This window comes from Plasmodium chabaudi (genome assembly GCF_900002335.3).
Source record: "Plasmodium chabaudi chabaudi strain AS genome assembly, chromosome: 14".
Lineage (NCBI taxonomy): Eukaryota > Apicomplexa > Aconoidasida > Haemosporida > Plasmodiidae > Plasmodium > Plasmodium chabaudi.
Window position 1 is genome coordinate 1,091,886 of NC_030114.2, and position 21,226 is coordinate 1,113,111.

Sequence of the window (21,226 nt, forward strand, 5' to 3'; positions counted from 1 at the left end):
TTTTTTTTGGTTTAAAAATTTAATATATTTTTTTATAATGATAAAAAATGATAATAAATAATTACTTAAATGAAAAACATTGTTGGAAATATAATTTTATATAAAAGTATGTACATATTTTTATATAATAAACATGGTTTATGTAATTAAGTAATTATATATACGTAAGTATATATATAATAAAAATTGTTAATTACATTTTGGAAAAATATATTAAGATTTAGGGGGAACTACAATTTTTAATGAGAACTATAAAATTTTGATGGGCTCTCTTACATTTTTTGGGAATTGATAAAACAAAATGAAGCATAAAGTTAAAAAAGATATTATAAAGTGCAAAAAAAAATTGGAAAATTCAATAAAGGCTTTAGAAGAAAAAATATTTAGACTTGAAACAGAATATCACAAAAATTGTAATGTTGATGGAGGAAACCTGCTTAAAGGCTGGGATAATTATTTGAGAAAAACACAAATAGAACCATTATGTTTTAAAACATTTAGAGATGATTATAGTGATTCATACATCGAAAGAATACTATCATTAACATCATGCACATCACCAGCTAATACTTTGTTTCAAAATGAACATATAGAAAAGGATAACCATCATTTATAAAAAAGTTAATAGAAATTGCAAATTAATTAGCATCCCATTATATTAATAACTTAAATTGAAATCATTTTATATAAGTTGCCAATACAAAGTATGAAGGCTACCATTATTATTCAGTCGAATATGAATAAATATACTAATTTCACGGAATTAATTGATGATAGTATATGTCGATACACATTTATTGTATAATGTAATTTTAACAAACAGTGATTTATTATGGACCGTTTTTATGCGAACACAGCATATAATATGCTTTATAAATATGAAGGATCATAACAATTTTATTATAAAAAAATTATTTTGAAGAATGACATATATAGTTTGTCTTAGAGATGTGTTTCTTAATTAAAAAAATATATAAGCACATACAGAATGAATTATAAGAATGAAAAAATATAAGCATATAGGTTATATTTTCTTTTTCTTATATTTTTATAACGATTACAAATAAATTTATAAAAAGAAGGCATTTTCAATAATATGATAATACCATTTTTAAAATAGTATAGTAACAAACAGAAAGGATATATAAATATTGAATTAAAAAAGAAGTCAACGTCAAAAAATAAATTTACATTTATATAATGTAGTAAATAATTATATTAATTTTGTTATGAAAACAAACTTATCCTCAAATAAATATGCATGCTCTGCATATAAATACATTTATAAACATACATAAAATATTTCATATATAATTATTATTTGCATTATTTTTTTTTGTGAATTAACATGTTATTGCTTTCATTTAATGAAAACAGGTTCTATATTTTTAATTAGTAATATGCATTATATATGTAGACACTTTTATATGTTTACATATTTAATAAATTTTATATATTTTTATTCATTTTTCTAAAATTTTCTTTTTAAACAAATTAATTTTTATTTTTTTTTGTAAAACTCTTTTTCTTCGAATAAAATGTTTTTTTCTTTTTCTTCTTGGTCTTATATATTTTTCTGATATATCTTTAACATCAGTCCATCCTTTACCGGGCAATATTTTAAAAAAACGTCCCTTGAAAAAAAAGGAATTTTTTCTTCTAGTTTTCCACGGTAATTCCCATAACGCTTCATTGTTTTGCTCTTTATCAATTTCTTCAAAATTCTCATCTTTATTTGCATATAAAGTTAAGTTACTTTCTTGCTCTTTCTCAGATTTCACTAGGGTTGTTTGTAACTTGAACGACGATTTATTTAACTTATTAAATCCTTTGTAAACATAAATATCACAGTTATCATCTAGAATAAAGTTTACGCGTTCGCTTGATTTTTTATCGGTTGTCTTTTCATTATTTTCGAAATGAATATTCGTTTCTATTTCATCATTACATGGCTCTATGTGTGTTTCTTTACCTATTATACTATTTGCTTCGATATTGTTTTCTTGGGATTCATTTCGATTTGTATAATTATTTTCATCATATTCTTCTTCTATTTCCTCTTTATTCAACCCCACATTCTTGGTTTCTTGTATTAAATTGTTACACTGTTCTTCCAACTGTGTAACTTTCAAAGGTGAATGCATTAATTTTTGTTGTTCTTCTTCAATAAATTGCTCAAGAGGAAGTCCTGTATACTCTGCTGATAAAATAGCATCATATATTTTGGGTCGTTTAACAGTATTATTATTCATGCTCAACTTATTACTATTATGATTATAATTGATATTAATTTTTTTCGTTTTAGAATGATCTTCTAGGTCCATCAAATAATTAAGATTATCCATTTTGTTTTCGCCATTAAAATCTTGTGAATATGGAATATGACCTCTCATTTTAAGTTGTATGTACATATCTTTTTTAGCTGAACATTCTCCTAATAATTTAATGTAAGATGACAAATGATACGGGTGGGTTAATATACTTGGTATTTTCCTTATTCCCATATTATTTTCATATCTTACAAAATCAAATAATCGTTTTCTAAAATATTTATCATACATATTAACAATAAACGATCTTGAGAATGTTCCATACTTTCTTACATAATTTACTAAAAATGGTATACTAATTGTTTCATAACACCGTGAAAAAAGCGAAATAATTTCTGCATTCTGGCTACTTGTAATTACTTGGCTTAAATAATTAATCATATTTTCGTAAGAAACTTGAGAATATTTGTCTCTATACATACCTAACCTAGTTATTATTTTTAAACATAATTCAGCGCTACAATTTTTTACAATTTTATAAGCAAATAGGTTATTTAAAACATTGCATGGCAGACTATCAATGTTTAATATTTTTATTGTTTCAATTTTATCATAGTTTTTGGCTTTTCTGTTATTATTACTGTTTCTTCTTTTATTATACGGCTCTTGCAGTTTTTCATAATTAAGAGAATCAATTATTTTTTTATAGTATTCTTCTTTGCTTTTTTCATTATTGAATACATTTGTTTCTTTAGATAAGTGTTTAAATTTTTTGGACATTTCTTTTGATATGTTTAATTTGCATAAAATTGAATTTCTATATTTGATTAAATTTTCTTCGTTTTTCTCAAAATACTCTTTCATTTTTTCTGCTTCTTTTATTTCTTCTTCGTATATTTTCTTAACAATTGAATTACTTAAAATTTCATTTTTTTTTAATTTATTTCTTTCTATAGTGCCATCTAAATTTTCTGCATACACACCATCTTTATATTTTGTTTCATACCCTAGTTCACTTTCTTCACTTTCAATTTTTAAATTTGCGTTCTCTACTTTTTTTATTTTATTCTCCTTTCTTTTCATGTGATCAAATTCATTTTCATTAGAATTAAGATCATTAGGGGGGGAGCCTTTACACAATTTATCTTCATGAAGGCATGTATCTTTTTTATACCCTTTTGTAGTTGAAACAGAATTAAATATGTTCTTATCAACATCAGTATATACACTATTTGCTGAAGCATGCCATAAGTTTCCAATAAAACTTGAATTCAGATTATTTGTAAATAACAACGCATCAATATCATCATCGAGTTCTTCTTCAAACGTTTCGTTTTGTGTATTCTCCTCATAATATGTGCAATTACTTTCTTCGTTAGGCGCACTAAAATTTTCATTATCATTTTTATCGTCACCCTGATAATTGTCTTTCCTGTTGTTTATACAATACCTTTCAGATGAATCTTCATTTACACATTCATTGTTTTTATTTTCATCTTTTACATCTTCCGAGAATGTGCCATTTTCTATATCAAAAGTTGTGTACTTAAATCTTTTTTGGATTATAAGCTGCTGCGCAAATCCGACTTTTCTATGTTTTTTTTTTGCCTGATTTTTTTTCAAAGTGCATATCCCTCTTTTTTGGTTTTTCTCAATATTATATATATTTGCCCATTTTATTTCTTTGATACCCTTAGTGTAATAATTTGTACTAATCGAATTACACCTTTTACATATGAGTGAATTGTTATTTTGATTATTTAATAAAGATATATTCAACTTTAAACATTGTAAATACTTAATTGATAAATTATTTTTTAAAAACATTTCAAATATACATTTATAATGTAATTCATTTTCCCCTATTATTTAAAAAATGAAAACGAGAAATTCATAAATAGTATCATATTTAATAACATCAAAAATTTATTATAATTTTGTAAAGCTTTATTTGATGGCTGGTATATATATTTTTTATCATTTCTTGGCTTACATATATTTTATTGTTTTTTAATATGCACTTGTGTACATATAATTTTTTTATTGAATAGTTAATTTTTTTAAATTAAAAAAAATAAAAAATAAATAAAATAATAAATGTTTAAATGAAGAATAAATAGACTTATTTTATGTTTTTTGTTATTCAAGTGATTTACAATTTACGATGTTTTAAATTTATCACATTTTAATTAATGCATTTCAATTTGACATTCAAGAAAAAAAAGAACGAAGAGGAAAACACATTTATATATAGTTAAAATTATAATGAAAACCACAGATTTTCAGAAAATTCTTTATAATTATAATTTGTATAAAAATTAAAATTGTAAAAACTAATTTTATATTACACTGGTACCCTCAATTTAATTAAAATAGCTATTAACAGAATTGTAAAATATACCCCACAGCAAATGCTATATTTTCATTAAGCATACTGTTAAAATGGCAATACTATATCATACAATTTCTAACATATGGAGAGATATTAAAAGTTTATATAAACCTTATACAGCATTTTCGTTTTTATTTTTCCCATGTGCTATAAATGTATATGGAATTTATAAATTCAAGGACTCTAATCTTCCCGCAAATAACAATGTGTGTGCTATAAACGAATAGTTAAAGAGGTTCAATGATAAGGAATAAAAATGGAATAATCATTTTTTTAAGGCATAAAAAAACAATATAATAAAAAGAGAATTACACATTAAAAATATAAATACTTATCCCTTTCATATATGTCCAAAAAAATGTTTTTCGCATGTCTGGGAATGTAAAGCACGTAGACTAGGGAAATCATATTAATCATCATGATGAAATAAAGCAAAACATAGAAATAAGATATTAAATAATTATAAGGGAGAAATAAATTATACCATTATGAGGAAGATCAGCTATAAGTCTACAAGTTGAAAAGCTCGCGCTTTGTATATTTACAGAAATACATATATGTGTGTTTTGAAAAGAAAAAAATGCACATATTTTTTTAGTGTGGATTCCTTTTTATGGAAAGGAATTATTTTTATTCGAATATTTATGTATATATCATATTTTTTTCTTGCGATTATTTAAAAAAAATGGGAATATTTTGATATATATGCATGATATTATTATAAACTCCCTTTTTATTTATTGTATATTTTTTAATGCTTTTAGAAAATAACCCATTAAACATCGCTTCATATGCATTATATGATATATGAAAAAATTAATCGAATAATAATAGCGGCCATAATATAAATAACATTAATCGTTTTTTTGGAAATGTGATAGTATCTCACCTATACTATGCATACACATATAAATTATGAGAATAGAGAATACGAAATTATACATATAACTTAGAATAAGATAAATTTGTATATGTGGCATTGCTAATATTAGTCCTTAGACAATACAAATGATAGTAGATCTTTGTATATAAAATAAGAACACGTGTGTAATTAAAGTTTGTTTATCATTTAATGTATACTATATTTATTTTTCTTATATATAAGAGTAGTATATACTCTTTAAATGCTATATACAACATTAAGAGATATACATTCATATGAATTTTTTAATATTTTAAAATATATGTTAAGAAAAATGGCATTTGTACGGTGAATAATGCTGCTATCAATATTATATCATATACAGGAAATAAAAAAAAACATGAAAACATCTATTTCCTTCTGAGCAATGAACAAATTTATTTTAAATTTGGTAAATCATATATAAATAATATATGTATATGTCTATAGCAATTTTTCACAGCACGCCATAATCTATAATGTTATTATGCAAAAATAAATATGCATATATAAATCTATAACCATATAATATAGAATATTTGTATTTTCCATTACCAGTTAATAAATACAGATCAACAATCATATACAAAAGTAGAGTTAAGTAACAAAACCATAACATGACATTAGTCAATAGACGCTTATAATAATACTATACATGCTGTGTGAAATCTGTTTCAGCTGATAACTATATAATGTTTTATGTTTATATGCTTTTATCTGATTTATTACTATATTTCGTTTATAGTTATCGTTATTGCACATATATATATATTTATTATTTTACTTTTATTCTATTTTGGCAAAAAATATTCAATAAAAAATAGTTCGTTTAAAATAATCAAGGTGATTACTACCAAGGAGCAGAAAAATTATGCATGCTTTTATAGCCCTTAAGCATTATATTTTATTTCTTTTTATACTTAATATGAAATTTTATACTTTTTTTGAGTTTTGCATATATTAAAACATAAATCATAAATAAACTGTTATGATAATTTCTCATATAAAGAAACATCTGATTATTTTCCAAATAAAATGCTAAGAACAACTAGAATACGGTGCCACAATATTTGAGAATTTCAATATTATATATTATATGCATTGTTTATTATTTTTATTTTTTATTCAGCGATTCCCTTTTTCATTTTATTATATTTTATTATCATTTTGTTGTATATATAACATCTTAATATAATTTTATAAGATTTATTTTAGTGACTCGGATATTTTTATTATAATTATTCTTTATTTTTATCTTATTATACTGAGATAGTTTCATATATATAGTTATAATATAACATTTTTTATGCATGTTCGATAAAAACAAAATATGTAACTGATTAATTACAAATTTGCTTCATTTAGTCCTTAATATTTATTGATGCAAAATTTTGTTATTACCGAACTGTTTTTATTATAACTAATATCTTTAATATGGCTTATTTTTTTATGGCGAATTATTACATCAAATAATTAGTATACTATTTTTATTATTATAAAATCGTTGTTCTGATAAATTCGTTTTTATTTTTTATGATATACCATTTAATTTTTCACTTATAGTTTCCTTTTTTTTTCGCATTTTTTACATGTTATATTTTAAGAAAGTGTCTTTTATTTTTTTAACTTAAAGTTTACATTCAAAATTATATTTGCAAAAAAAAAAATATTATTGTGACTTTCCATTTCATTGGCGAATATAAAGATGTATATACAATAATGTTAAGGGAAAATAATAACAAAATATTAATTTCCCTAAAAGACATAATAAAATATATAGACAAATTTTGTATTACGCATCCTTCTTTTGTGAAGTATACATATTTTCCATTTATCTATCTACTTGCCAAGATGCTCATATATTAATAAGCATCTCAAATATTAACCTATTTCAGTTATATATATAATAATTTTTTTTAACTAAAAGCTTAGTAAAGCAGACAAAATTAGAGATATGGATAGAATTAAAGAAAATAATAATGATAACACTAATACTTCAAAAAATAAAGATTTTAACATAAAAAATGCTGAAAGCATGAATATTAAAAATCTAAAAAATAGTTTTATTGAATTTCAATATGATAAAGTTGTGAATAACATATTAGGCTTATTTAAGAAACTATCTAAGCAAAGGCTTGTGTCGACATCCTCTGCTTTACGTGATGATATGGACAAACAGATTTTAAACTCACGACTATTCTTAGATTTATATGAAGATCGAGAAATATTATTAAATAAAATATTAAAAAAAATAAATATCCTCAACTTGGTATATTTTCGTTTTTTAAAAGAAACAGATATTGATGATATTCTTAATTTGCATAAAGAATTATTTCCTGTAAAATATCATGCCGATTTTTATTTTAGTATATGTAACTTTGACGACAATAGAATAGTCGACGATGATGTTATCAAAATTACTGAAAAAATATCCAAGGCATTTGGAACCACCTCAGATAATAAAAAATATGCCCAATACTGTGATACTTATAAGGAAAAAGATGATTCTATATTAAAGAATAAAGCAAGCACAAATGATGATGATGATGAATATACTAAAAGTGATAATGAACAAGACGATGAAAAAGAATTGCGTGAAAACAAATCTAATTCCCACAAAGATACAGGAACTATAAAAAATTATTCAAATATAAACTCTAATGAAAAAAAAATAATACATAAAAAATGGAGAGAAGATGAAATTTTTTCAATAGGAGCTTTCATACCTTATTCATTTATTGATTATATTAACAATGATTCTATAACAGATTTAGTAAAAAATAAAACTTTAGAAAAATTAACTGAAAAAGAAATTTTACTTGATTATATTCAATTTTTAGAAAAGTGTGATACACCTAATGAAAACGGTGATATAAATAGAAAGTCACCGAATAAAAAAACAAATCCCTTTAATGATAGTGATTCGGATGGAAGCAACAACGACAATGATATAAATGATGTAACCCCTACTTCTCAGAAAATTAATGATAATTGTAAAAAGGAAAATAATAATTTAAAAAATAATCATGCCTTTTTAAATTCACATAATGAGCCAAATAGGAAAGAAAATGGTGCGAACTCTTCAACATTAAGCGAAGAATGTAGTAATACTAATAAAGAGTCTAATAAATGTTTGCAAAATAACACCACAAAAATTACAAATAATAGCAGTATCCAAGATATATATAACCATTTGGAAAAGAAAAATTTAAGGTATGAAGAAATAAATGGAATATCAGATCATCGTAATGATGATGTAAAATTGACTAATGGAAAAAAATACTATGACAAAGAAACGTTAAACTCTTTTAATTGTAATGGGAATAATACAAGTTATAAAAGAGAGAGAAAAAATTATTTAATTGGAAGCATATCCTGCTTAATAAATTATGGAGATTTTAATGATGATGATGATAAAGATTATATTAATATATATAATCATTTTACAGAAAATTATATTAATAATAAAAACGAGAAAAGCTATATAAATCAAATATGTGAAGCTTCCATGAACTTTTTAGAAAATTCCTTAGAAAGAAACAAACTTAATGGGGTGGATAAATATATGAACATGATTAATAAAAACAATGACAATGATATTAGTGATGATGATAATGTAAATGATTTAAAAAATTCTGACGATAATTTATTCACAATAGTTGGAAAAAAAAAATCGAAAAAAAAAAAAAAGAAGAAAAATAACGTATTAAAAGATCTAACGATTTTGAAAATGAAAGGTGTAAATAAAAATCCTCAATTTGAAAAAAAATTATATGAAGAAATTTATATGAATAAAAATATTAATGAAATAACAAAAAAATACTTAACAGGAAATATCAATAATATATATATTTTAACTGTTGGAATAAGTGAATATTTTAGGGGATTAAATTTAGCTTCTTATCTTATTGAATATACTATCTATTATTTTTATTTCATCATATACAGAATATTTTTATATAATAACAAGCTATATTGTTATGTAGACAATGATGTTTTTTATAATTTATCAAATAAAATTGCCAAAGACGAAAATTATAATGAGGGAATATTATATGACAATCCCACTGACAATTTGCCATCGGTTATAAAAATTGAAGAGAAAAAAAAAAAAAAAAAGAATGATGAAAATAATTATCATGATCAAACATGTAATAGTCAAACCTGTGAAGAATCAGGCAAAAGTTATATTCACACATCCTCAACGAAAGAAAAATTCGAAAATAACGAGCAGAAGCATAGTGGAAAATTAATAAATGAAGAAAAAAGAGAAGATCTAAACATCAGAACAGAGGAGTATACTCCTTGCAATGGCAAAGATCCATTGGCTGATGATAATAATTTTGGTAATATTTGCAATGGTGCATATCCTAAAAATTATAGCCTATGTAATAGCATAATAAGAGATCTTTATAAAAGGATTGTAATAAATGATTATTTGGATGATCTTTATAATATAATTCATGATAAAAATTTTAAAAATATGAAATATAAAGAAAATGAAAATATATCTACTACCAATTTTTGTAAACAATCCCTAAAAGAAAACAATATTGTAGCTTGCTCTAATATAACTGACGAAGTTTTCGATATATTTTTTAATGAATTACCTGCTTATAATTTAAAAAAAAATAATAAAATTTTAATAAAACGTTATAATACCACAAACATACATGATGATGGCGAAAATAAATCAATGCCTCTGTATATTTATTTGCATGTTATAGATTATAATAAAGCCGCTATTAATTTATATAGCAAGCTCAAATTTGATTATATTGATAAATATGATAATTTTTATGTTATAAATAAAATTAATTTTTCCTCGTATTTGTATTCTTATTTTTTTTAAATACTAAAATATCGGAAAAGTTGTCCACATATATATCTGCTTATTTGTCTGTATATATTACATTGCACATAATTATATTTTTTATTTTTTTATGTTCTTAATATTCAACATATTTGCAAATAAATAACACAAAAAAACCTAATTAAATATTTTTAATATTATCATAGCCCAATTATGTATTATATATACATATCTTATTCTTATGACCTATTCATAAGAAGTAATTTACCATATGCATATAATAATATAAACTAGCGATTTATCGCATTATCTTTCTCCATAATCCGCAATGTGCTTTATTCAACGTAAAAAAAGAAAAAACGAAACTAAAAGGAAAATTTAAAATAAATAGATGTTTCATTATATGTTTACAAAAACAAAAAACATTAAAAAAAAGAAAAGGTGTAAAAATGGACAACCAGAAGGATATTTTGTGTATATCCATTCACTTAAAAAATTGTATGATTGAGAAAGAAACATATACAAAGAAAAAAAATATACATAAAACAAAGTGCATGTGGGATGAAAACAAGCACACATACGTGAGCACACTCATATATATATGTAATGTTCCTGCAACGGAACAGTAGAATCATTTTTGTTATTCATAATATCTAAACATTTAGAAAATCCTGTATTTTCTAAGATAGAGTTAATATATTGCAATTTTTCATTTTCGTTTTTGCAGTTTTTAAACATATCATGACAAATTAATATTTCTTTATATCCTTCTTTTTTTAAATGGTTAATTTTATCGTTTTCAAAATTTTTCTGAGAAGCTTGTTTATAAGCTGGATATAATTTCCACGAATCTTTCCAATCAATATATATTTTGTAAAACGGATCACATATATGTAAAATATATGGGCCATATACAAAAGTAATAAAATTATAATTTAACATTTTCATATATTTTTTTAATATAAATATTTCTTTTTCACCTTGCATACTTTTATTAATATTACATGAAATATTTCTCACTTTTTGAAGAAAGTTTTTATATTCAATAGGAAAAAGACAATATATATTTTTAAAATCATGTCTAAGGTGCATATCTATTATTTTCAAATGAAAATACAAATCATCCTTATTATAATTGTTGTATTCTTTATCCCCATTTAAGTTTTTATTATATCTAATCAAGTGTGTATCGGTACATGTGTTATATTTTATTTCTTCTATTTTCTCCTCTTTTGAAGTTATAAGTGAATTGTCGTTTTTCAAATTTTTATTTTTGTTATATATACCATTATCATTGCTACTATGAGCACATAAAAAGGAATCCTCTTTATGCTCTGGGTTTGTAGCATCATCAAAATTAAGCACTTCGTGGTTATTTTCTTTATTTGAATAATTGTAGGCATTAAAATTATTTACTATATTATTTATTAGTTCATCATCATTTGTAGAACAAGTATCGTCACTCAAATTTTTGTCTTGTAGATTTTTTTTCTTAAATGGAATGGTGATAGTTTTTTTTTTTTTTATTAACATAAATTTATTTAAATGTGTAAATGTTTGAAATATATTTTTTTGGGAAATAAGCTTTTGCTGTAACATTTTTTTAAATAAAGTAACTAGATGAATGAGTTGATTAAATGTAGCTATTTTTTTTGAATATATAACATTAATTTTATATAATAACTTTTCTGATTTAATAAACAACGGGACAATATGTAAAATTTGGCATATAGCTTCACATGGTAATTGTGATAAATTATTTATTGTATTAATTAAAATGATTTTAACAAATATGTTGTCTATATAATTTAAATAATAGGAATTAACTAATATTAAATATAAATGATATGTTCGAATTTTTTTTATTCTTTTAATTATTTCAAAACATAAATTATTTAAATATCTTTCATTGTAAAATTTGCTTTTATTATATCCATAAAATAACCGGCATAAATAATGATTGTTTATAATATTTATATTCTGAAGAAAAAAAATAGACAGTAAATTAAACATATTCTTTACACCATTATTACAATAAAACATATTTATTTTGTGTGTATTATTAGCATTATCCATATAAATAAACTTTTCCGATTCGAAGATGGTATTTTTATTATTGTCTGGAGAAAATTCATAATTTATTTTATTCACGTTATTTAAAGTCGAACCATTTTGATATCCATTATTTTCTTCAATCGGATTTTCTATATTCATTGTGTGTACTTGTTTTAATTTTTTATTTAATTCACAACTATTTTCACCTAAATCATTTTGCTTGCTTTGGAAAATAATATTGGGCTTCTCTTTGCTAGCTGTATCGTCATTTTCTTTCAAACTTTTTTCATGTTTTGTTTTTAAAAAAAAATAAGAATTAATATAACAAATGTTTTGATAAATTTTCATCAAATCATGTATATCAAAAAAAGGATTTTTTAAATTTTCTTCTTTACCATAGGATTTAGAATTTAAAATATTTTTTTTATTTTTATTAAAATCGCTCGAAATTATATCTATACTATCTTTTACTTTTGTATCTAATGCGTTCATTACAGTGTCCCACATTGATATATCCAATATTTTATTTTTACTACAATATCCAATATAATATAATAATTCTCTATTATTTAAATTATTAATATTTACATTTTTAATGTCATTAAACTTTTCCTTTTTAAAAAAAAAAGCATTATCGCATTTCCCCCCATTTTTATCATTCACGCTATTTGCAAAATTGGATCCTTCATTACTATTTGGGAAATGAAAATCATCGTTAATATTCGGAAAATTTAAAGAATTATTATTTACAAAACTTGAATATTTTTTATTTATTTTGCTAAGAAGTCTATTATTTCTTACCCCTAATTTTCTCCATTTAATTAAGACAAGCATCTTTTTACTTATTAGTTTATGAGCTTCTCTATTTTTTTTTTCGAGCTTTCATTTACTTTCTACTAGTGTAAATATTCGGTCGTATTATTTAACATATGCATTTATGTACATTAATATATATATGTATACATGTCTCTATATTGATTTATTTTTAGTGAATACCGTTTTTTCATTTAAATTGCTAATATTGTCGATTTTTTTTTCTCAAACTTGTATGAAATTAAATACATATACAAATATTATAGCTCGATGAAAATTTGCACAAATATTGGGGTAGTTTTATTTAAGATGCTATAAATTAAAAGTAATAGAATTGATTATACATTCCTTTACAGCAAATTTTGAGAGAAATTCTCCAGTATATTAGTATACATATTTGTATGTATGTAGGTTGCCCCACCAAATATTACATATTTTATTTTTAGTACAAAAAAAAGTAGTAGAAAAAAAATCACTATATTAAAAAATATTATAAATTACATACAAACATATATAAATATTCTTGAATGCATTTAATGCAAAAATCACGTACAAAAGTGTAAATTTTTTTTATGGGAAAAAATTAATGTTCACAAAAATTGCTAGCAGTAGTAACAGAGATGGAGGAAGGATTAGGCACTATTAAAAAAATAAAAAACAACATCAGTAAAATTTATTTTAACAAATCAAATAAGAAAAATGGCGATTTTAAAGGTAAGCAAAAATTGTATGAAAAAAATATTTTTTGTTAAATATTTGTGCATAATATTTATATATACAAAATAAAGGTCGACATTTTTTCTATATACATATTTATGCAACTATCTATTTGTGCGTATTTTCTAACTTTTTTTAAGACGATCACATTGAAATAATTTTGGATAATAAAAATATAACCCCAAAGCCCATATATTTTAACTTTCAAGAAATCGAGACAAAAAAAACTTTTGACCGAATCGGTAAATATAAAAACCTATATATTAAATCTATGCAACTTAAAATATGATTATATCAAAATATTCTACAACATGCAATATATAATCAAACACCGAGAAAATATAGACTTACAAAACTATTAGGAACATATTAATATTTCCTCACCTTTTTTATTCTATATCTCTCTATGCATATATTTTCTAAAACATGGCATACCATTTTTTTATTTTCTAAAATAAACTAGATCGACTACTTAAACACTTCGATACCAAACCTGATCATGACGACCAAAGAAAAAATTTGGGAATATCAAATGAAGAAGACCAATCAAGAAATGTTGAAAATACCAATTTAAATGCTCTTGAAAATATACATTTACATAAAGACACTAATCGAACTAATTATTCAGAATATGAGCAATATGAAAAGGAAATTTTAAATTTTTATGATGGTAAATTTTATAAAAATCGATTTTGTGCAAAAAAGATCAACCAATTTTATTTGTTTTGCTTTATTTATTATTTTTAATTTTATTTTGTATCTATTTCAGAAATCCTTTTAACTGAAACGGAAACGATAAATTTATTGAACATACCAAACATATTAAATGATTCTGAAGAAGACAAAATGCAAGCTCAGAAAACAAATGAAAGATATCAAAAATTATTAAACAATGACGAAAGTAATTGCATAAATAAGTCTATGCAAACATTAAATGTCTTCAAAAAAAATAAAGATGTTTATGTTTCTATTATTAACAAGCAAAACAATCATTCCCAAACGAATTTATACGAATTACACAAATTAACTATGCGAAACTCATCCAGCATGTTAAAATAAAAAACAAAACAAAATAATAATAAAATATATAACAACGAAAAGGCATTAATTATAAAATCAATTAACTAGGCAAATGGTGAAAATTCTTCATCACATTCAACAATTAAAATAGTTCTAAATCAGAATAATAATTATAGAAAAAGCATATACTTTCGTTGTTATAGTTATCAAGTCCATATAATCATTATTTCTACAAGTATTTTTCATAATTTTTTTTCATTTCCTCATTTCACAGACCTGAACTTCTCCACAAAAAATTTATAAAATACAGAAATAAAAAATTTAAAAAAATAATGGATGAATATGGAGATTTCTTAAACATTAACGAAAGAATAATTTTAAAAAAAAATATGTGGGTTCAAGTTGTTGACAAAAATGTTGTTGATAATAAACAAACAACAATTATACCAAAGTCGTTTTATAAATCGAAAAAAACCAACACATCCCTTTTTAACGCTTTGTTTTCAACAAAAAATACGTCTAGAAGCTTATCAAATAAAAGTAGAACGAGATCAAAGGGAAAATTTAAAAATATGAAAACCATGAAGTTTTTGACAAGTAAGCATTTTTTTTCAATGTGTATTTGCGCGTGTTTGGAAAATATACAAAATAGTGTGCATCAATTATTTCTATATCCCACATATTGTTTCATTTTTCATTTTATATATTTTGTAAATATATTTAAATTTCTAAATACTCTTAAATGACAAAGATTGTCAAAGAGAAAATATAATGCGCTTTTACTCAAACCATTTTATGCTCACACTATTCAACTTTATTTTTGATCCTATTTTTAAAGGTAGCTTTAGTGAAGATGAATATTTAATAAAGTCTATAATTAAAAAGAAAAAAGAACAAGGTGATGATCAAGAGGGAAAAGAAAATAATATCGAAGATGATGATAATAATTTACCATGGAAAATAAATAATAAAAAAAAAATGTTAAATAAAGGAAATTTTATATTACTATTAAAAACATTAGAAAAATGTATAATACAAAATATTTATTATTATGAGCAAATGCTTTATAAAAATATTCACTTAAGCTATATTAAAGATTTCAGGAAAAATAACAATATAAAAATGTTTGATGGCGAAAATTACGATGTTCTTACCAATCCTAACATTAATTATAAAAAGAAAAAAACTATTATAAGAACAAAGATTAAAAAAAATATTAAAAAGATAATTAACTTTTATCATATTAATAAATATATAGACACTGTAGAAAATTTTAAAATGCATACAAAATGTGATATAAGTAATGGAGATATAAATACTATTGTTAATCCAATAAAAAAAAAATTGCGTTTTTTGCCAAAAGGGAAAAAGGGAATTATATCCAAGCGTATTATGGCTAGTAATCTAAGACTTAAAATAAGAAACAAAGCTCGAAAAAGGACAGAACAAATAAAAGACAAGGATCAAATTATAGATAATAACAATATTAATGCTGATTATAAACCACAAAATAAAGACATAAATAATCAAAAACCAAATGAAGAAACCACAGATTCTCTCTTAAAAAAAAACAAAAATGATGATAAAACAAATCAGTGGGACCAAGAAATATTAAGTATCATTATAAATCATGATAATAATGAAGATAAGCTAAAAAAAATAAGCACGTTAATTGCAGATGATGTTTTTAAAGATAATAATAATACAGGTGTTAATACTATTTCCAATGATGAAACGAAGAAGGATCAAAATTTAGAAAAACCTAAAAATTATGAGAAAAAAAAATTGTCACATTTATTAAAAAAAAAAAAAAAATTCATGTCTATTAATGGAAATAGAATAAAAATAAAAAAAGAAGTTAAACAAAATGATTGTCTTTACAATAGTATGAGTGATAATGATGATATGGAAATTAATATAAGTTCTCTAGAAAATACATATAAAAAAGAAAATATAGAAGCCCAATATAAAAATAATACATTATATAATTATAAAAGAAAAGAATATATAAAAAATATATCAATTGATAAATTATTTCAATTTCATTATAAGAATTTAGAAAAAAATGTAACCTCAATAGATACAAATAAATTTTATGAAGATTATATAACAGCTAGTTATTCAAATACATTAGACATTGGAAATTTCCAAAATAGTAAAGGAAATATTGCTATATTTAGTTTTATCAATCCAACTTATCCTATAAAATTGTATAATTTAAATACAAGTGTCATGAAAATTAAGTACTCTAATAATAATCCAAGTATTTTAGTAGCTGCTTTATGTAATGGCCATATAAATATTTACGATATACGAAATAATGATAATAATCCTGTTTTAAAATCAACAATGATAAAAAATTATGATAATTCCTTTGAACCTATTTATGATATATCATTTAAAAATTCATATACTTCTAATTCTATTAATGAATGCGTTTTTTATTCTGCTCATGAAAGTGGCTCAGTATATCAATGGGACATACAAAAGGAATTAAACAATAAAGAAATATTATATTTAAAAAATAAAAAAAATCATTTATACACAGATTTATCTTCTATATTTCAAAATAAAAGTCTTGCAAACAAACCATTCAATTCATCATTAACATGTATAGACATAGATAATTATATGCAGCATGATGAAGATTTTATTATCAGTAATATTGAGAAAAAAAATTCAGCAAACAATTTTCATAAAAATGAAAAAAACTATAATGGATATAGTCCAAACAATAGCAATATTAATGATAATAATGATGATAATACAAATAACGAGGAAATAGATTTATTAAATAATAATAGTCACCACTTAAATGGTACAGAAAAGCATAAAGATGTAGAGGATCTTGATTTTGTTAAGTCTATTTCTAAGGAAGAGGAATTATCGAACCATTACAAAAACATAACAAAAAATATTATAGATAAAACGATAAAACCAATTCATTCGTATTACTATGTTGGTTAGTTTATCATAAGTATATTTTTATATGTTTCATTTCGAATGGAATGTTATTTTATAATCATACTTGTGCATGCTATATATATGATGTATTATTTCTCCTCCAAATATAGGAACAAAGAATGGAATAATATACCGATGCAATAGTTGTTATCATAAATCCTTCTTAAATTATTATTATGCACATTTTGGCTCTGTTAATAAAATTAAGATAAATCTATTTGACCATGATATATTCCTAAGTGCAGGAGAAGATTCGACAGTTAAATTGTGGAATAAATTTTCGAACAAACCAATCACAACTTTTAAATCTAAGAATTCATATTCATCAATTAATGATATATTATGGTTATACTAAAGGGAATATACACATAAACTATAAAATATAATATACCTATTCCTGCATTTATACATATAAAACTTATTTTTTATAACATTTCAGGTTACCCAATAATTCGACATCATTCTTCTGTTGCTCAGATGATGGGCGCGTTGAATTATGGGACTTTGACTTTTTTTCAAAAGACCCATTAGTCATTTTTTACCCGAATGTTATGGAATCTTCCAAAATGATTTCATTAGAGTAAGTTATTTAAATCATATTTTAAAATGACATAATTAGCGAATCGCATAATCAATCCAATATATAAATATATAGCATAATCAATATAAGTGTATATAATAAATAATATTGACCTTTTTTAATTTTATTATTTCCCTTTTTTTTTTCTAAGAATGTTCAACAAAAATGATATTTTATTGTGTGGAGATAATTTATCAAATGTGTTTATGATTAAAATAAAAAATTTGGTTGATCGAGAATATGACAATTATGAGCAAAAGGCCAAGTTGACAAATTGTCTAAAGCACTTGGATACCTACGATTACTTCTAAATAAATTAGAAAATAGTGATACAACCGAGCAAACAAACAAAGAGATTAATAAACAAATGAATATATATTTTTCATAACTACAGTTTTTGTATCTATCTAGCTTTTTCTTCTTTTCACTTAATTTCTCATAAGGCGCTATCTTTACCGAATCGTAAATATACAACTTAAAAAGGCTTGCATATTTTACATTGAATAAATAAAACAGCATGGAAAATATTTGTCACTGCATCTTATCCGCATATTTTACATTAAGTTCAATACATATTACAAATTGATTTAAAAACACATCTCACCATATTTTTATAGTTTCTCTTTGGAATACTACGAAATAAACAAGAGAAAGATACATATATACTTTCATAATTACACTTATTTTGCTATAAGCATGTTTTTTCCTTCCATATGTATATATGTGTGTATTTATATTACCATTTCGTATATTTATTCGGTTGGAATTATAAACAACTAAGTGACCAACTTTTCTAATAATTGAAAACTAGCAATTTTTTTTATTACTAAAAGGTGGATTATTTTCTAATTAAAAATAATTTAAATATACAAATAAAGTTTGTTATAAGCATATATTATCTCAAAAGAGAAATGTATAATATAATAATATATGTTCAGTTTAGAGCATATAATAAAACCAAAATACCTATTATATGCATACAAAATGTACAGACTAAAAAAAAGCATACCAACGAAACAAATTATAAATTACGAATAAATAAAAATGTGTCAAACACATAATTATTATTTTTCGTATATCTTATATTAATCCTTTTTTTATAACTGTATTGCTTTATATTTTATTAGTATTTTTAATTATATATTTTTTAATTTATAATTTATTTGTGTGTTTCGTTTATTGAAAATCCAAATTTTATGGCAGCCAAAAATCATATATGAAAAATTGTTTGTTTTGTAATTTTGGACTTTAACAATTATAGTATAAAAAAAGAAAGGGGAAATTCACTGGAAAACAATTTATGCATAAAAAATATGATATCCAGACAATGTAAATAATGCTAATAATTGTTAGCTAACGATTTTTTTTTGTCTGTATTTAACTTAGCCATTTTTTTTTAATAAATAAATAAAAATTTTAAGTGTAAAATGATTTATTATAACAATAAAATTGTATTTTACAACGAAAATTGCAATCCATTTTAGCTTTTATATTTTTTATAATTTGTTCAAAATATACTTTGCATAAACTTCAAATATACAAAAAGCAATAAAGCAACTATGGAGGTTATTTCAAATGGTACTAAATTAAAAAAAATAGACAATGAACCAGAGAAATATATTGATAAAAATGAAAATTTAGGCACTAATGTTTCTGAAAAACATGTCCCCAAATTATCAAGTACGCAATTAAAGAAGAACCCTTCTGTGGTAGCTGAAAAGAAATTACAAAAGAAGGAATGCGATGAAAATGAGGTAAAGGGGGAGAGCGATGAAAATGAGGAAAAGGATGAGAGTGATAAAAGTGAAGAAAAGGGGGAGGAAAAAGTAAGCATCTTAAAGAATCCAGATTTTTCTGATGATGAAAAACTAAACAAAGATGATGCAAATGAAAAATACAAAAGCGGTGATTATGAAGGAGCTTTAAAAATATGGAAAAGAGGGTTAAAATCAATAAATTATGTTTTATCAAAACACGAAGAGTTAAATAGTGAAAAATTATATGAATTTAAAAAAATGCATTCTACTTATTGTAGTAATATTGCTCAAGGCCACTTAAAATTAAACCAATATTCTGAATGTGTTAAATATTCATTACTAGCAAAAGAGCATGACAAGCTAAATGTTAAAATTTATTTTAGACTAGCTAAAGGATATTTTATGCTAGGAAAATATGATGATGCAATTCATGTATTAAATGAGGGAATTAAAATAAATAACGATACAGCATTAATTAATTTATTACAAGTTGTAAAAAGAAAAAAGCTCATATATTTACAAAAGGAAAAAAATACTATGAAATTTATTTTCCAAAAGCTCGAAGAAAAATCAATAATAGAAACGGATAAAAAAAATGAAAACACATTCTTTAATAATATTTTTTCATTTATTTGTCTTTTTCTTATGTATGTTTATTCTTTATTTGCTAGTTTATCAAACTACTTTTCCCACATAATAAAAAAACAGAAAATGATAAAGAAGGACAAATAGACCTATTATGGGATACTTTTAAACATATATACATAAAATATATATTAATTACACAAATGAATGGTGTGGATGAACTAAATATATAATGTGTTTTCTTGCAAATTGTCTCAATATTTTCCATTTTTATTGTTATTTTTTTTTTGTAAACATTTCTAATTTGTATTATATGTATATTGCTCTATATACATTATGCATATGTAACTTTTAAATTA

The 21,226-nt window shown here is 22.8% G+C and overlaps 7 protein-coding genes across 7 annotated transcripts; 5 read left to right on the top strand and 2 right to left on the bottom strand.

Moving 5' to 3' along the window:
* Nucleotides 1-301: 301 nt before the first annotated feature.
* On the top strand, nucleotides 302-616 carry PCHAS_1429700 (histone acetyltransferase subunit NuA4, putative; the record flags this gene model as incomplete). Its single annotated transcript, XM_733257.2, has 1 exon — nucleotides 302-616. The coding sequence occupies one exon, from the start codon at nucleotides 302-304 to the stop codon at nucleotides 614-616; it is 315 nt and encodes a 104-aa protein (XP_738350.2).
* Nucleotides 617-1,463: 847 nt separating this feature from the next.
* On the bottom strand, nucleotides 1,464-4,097 carry PCHAS_1429800 (conserved protein, unknown function; the record flags this gene model as incomplete). Its single annotated transcript, XM_733258.2, has 1 exon — nucleotides 1,464-4,097. One exon carries the CDS (start codon nucleotides 4,095-4,097, stop codon nucleotides 1,464-1,466), a length of 2,634 nt encoding a protein of 877 aa, XP_738351.2.
* Nucleotides 4,098-4,712: 615 nt separating this feature from the next.
* Nucleotides 4,713-4,889, top strand: PCHAS_1429850 (conserved Plasmodium protein, unknown function; the record flags this gene model as incomplete). Its single annotated transcript, XM_051320962.1, has 1 exon — nucleotides 4,713-4,889. The coding sequence occupies one exon, from the start codon at nucleotides 4,713-4,715 to the stop codon at nucleotides 4,887-4,889; it is 177 nt and encodes a 58-aa protein (XP_051176982.1).
* A 2,628-nt stretch (nucleotides 4,890-7,517) lies between these two features.
* PCHAS_1429900 (asparagine-rich antigen, putative) lies at nucleotides 7,518-10,415 on the top strand (the record flags this gene model as incomplete). Its single annotated transcript, XM_738035.2, has 1 exon — nucleotides 7,518-10,415. One exon carries the CDS (start codon nucleotides 7,518-7,520, stop codon nucleotides 10,413-10,415), a length of 2,898 nt encoding a protein of 965 aa, XP_743128.2.
* Nucleotides 10,416-10,967: 552 nt separating this feature from the next.
* On the bottom strand, nucleotides 10,968-13,265 carry PCHAS_1430000 (conserved protein, unknown function; the record flags this gene model as incomplete). Its single annotated transcript, XM_735177.2, has 1 exon — nucleotides 10,968-13,265. The coding sequence occupies one exon, from the start codon at nucleotides 13,263-13,265 to the stop codon at nucleotides 10,968-10,970; it is 2,298 nt and encodes a 765-aa protein (XP_740270.2).
* A 599-nt stretch (nucleotides 13,266-13,864) lies between these two features.
* On the top strand, nucleotides 13,865-18,836 carry PCHAS_1430100 (WD repeat-containing protein, putative; the record flags this gene model as incomplete). The annotated part of the gene is made up of 9 exons (XM_016799672.1): nucleotides 13,865-13,958; nucleotides 14,102-14,203; nucleotides 14,425-14,631; nucleotides 14,731-15,010; nucleotides 15,256-15,578; nucleotides 15,820-17,943; nucleotides 18,056-18,290; nucleotides 18,385-18,525; nucleotides 18,677-18,836. The coding sequence occupies 9 exons, from the start codon at nucleotides 13,865-13,867 to the stop codon at nucleotides 18,834-18,836; spliced, it is 3,666 nt and encodes a 1,221-aa protein (XP_016654929.1).
* A 1,248-nt stretch (nucleotides 18,837-20,084) lies between these two features.
* PCHAS_1430200 (tetratricopeptide repeat protein, putative) lies at nucleotides 20,085-21,014 on the top strand (the record flags this gene model as incomplete). The annotated part of the gene is made up of 1 exon (XM_733857.2): nucleotides 20,085-21,014. The coding sequence occupies one exon, from the start codon at nucleotides 20,085-20,087 to the stop codon at nucleotides 21,012-21,014; it is 930 nt and encodes a 309-aa protein (XP_738950.2).
* Nucleotides 21,015-21,226: the final 212 nt, after the last annotated feature.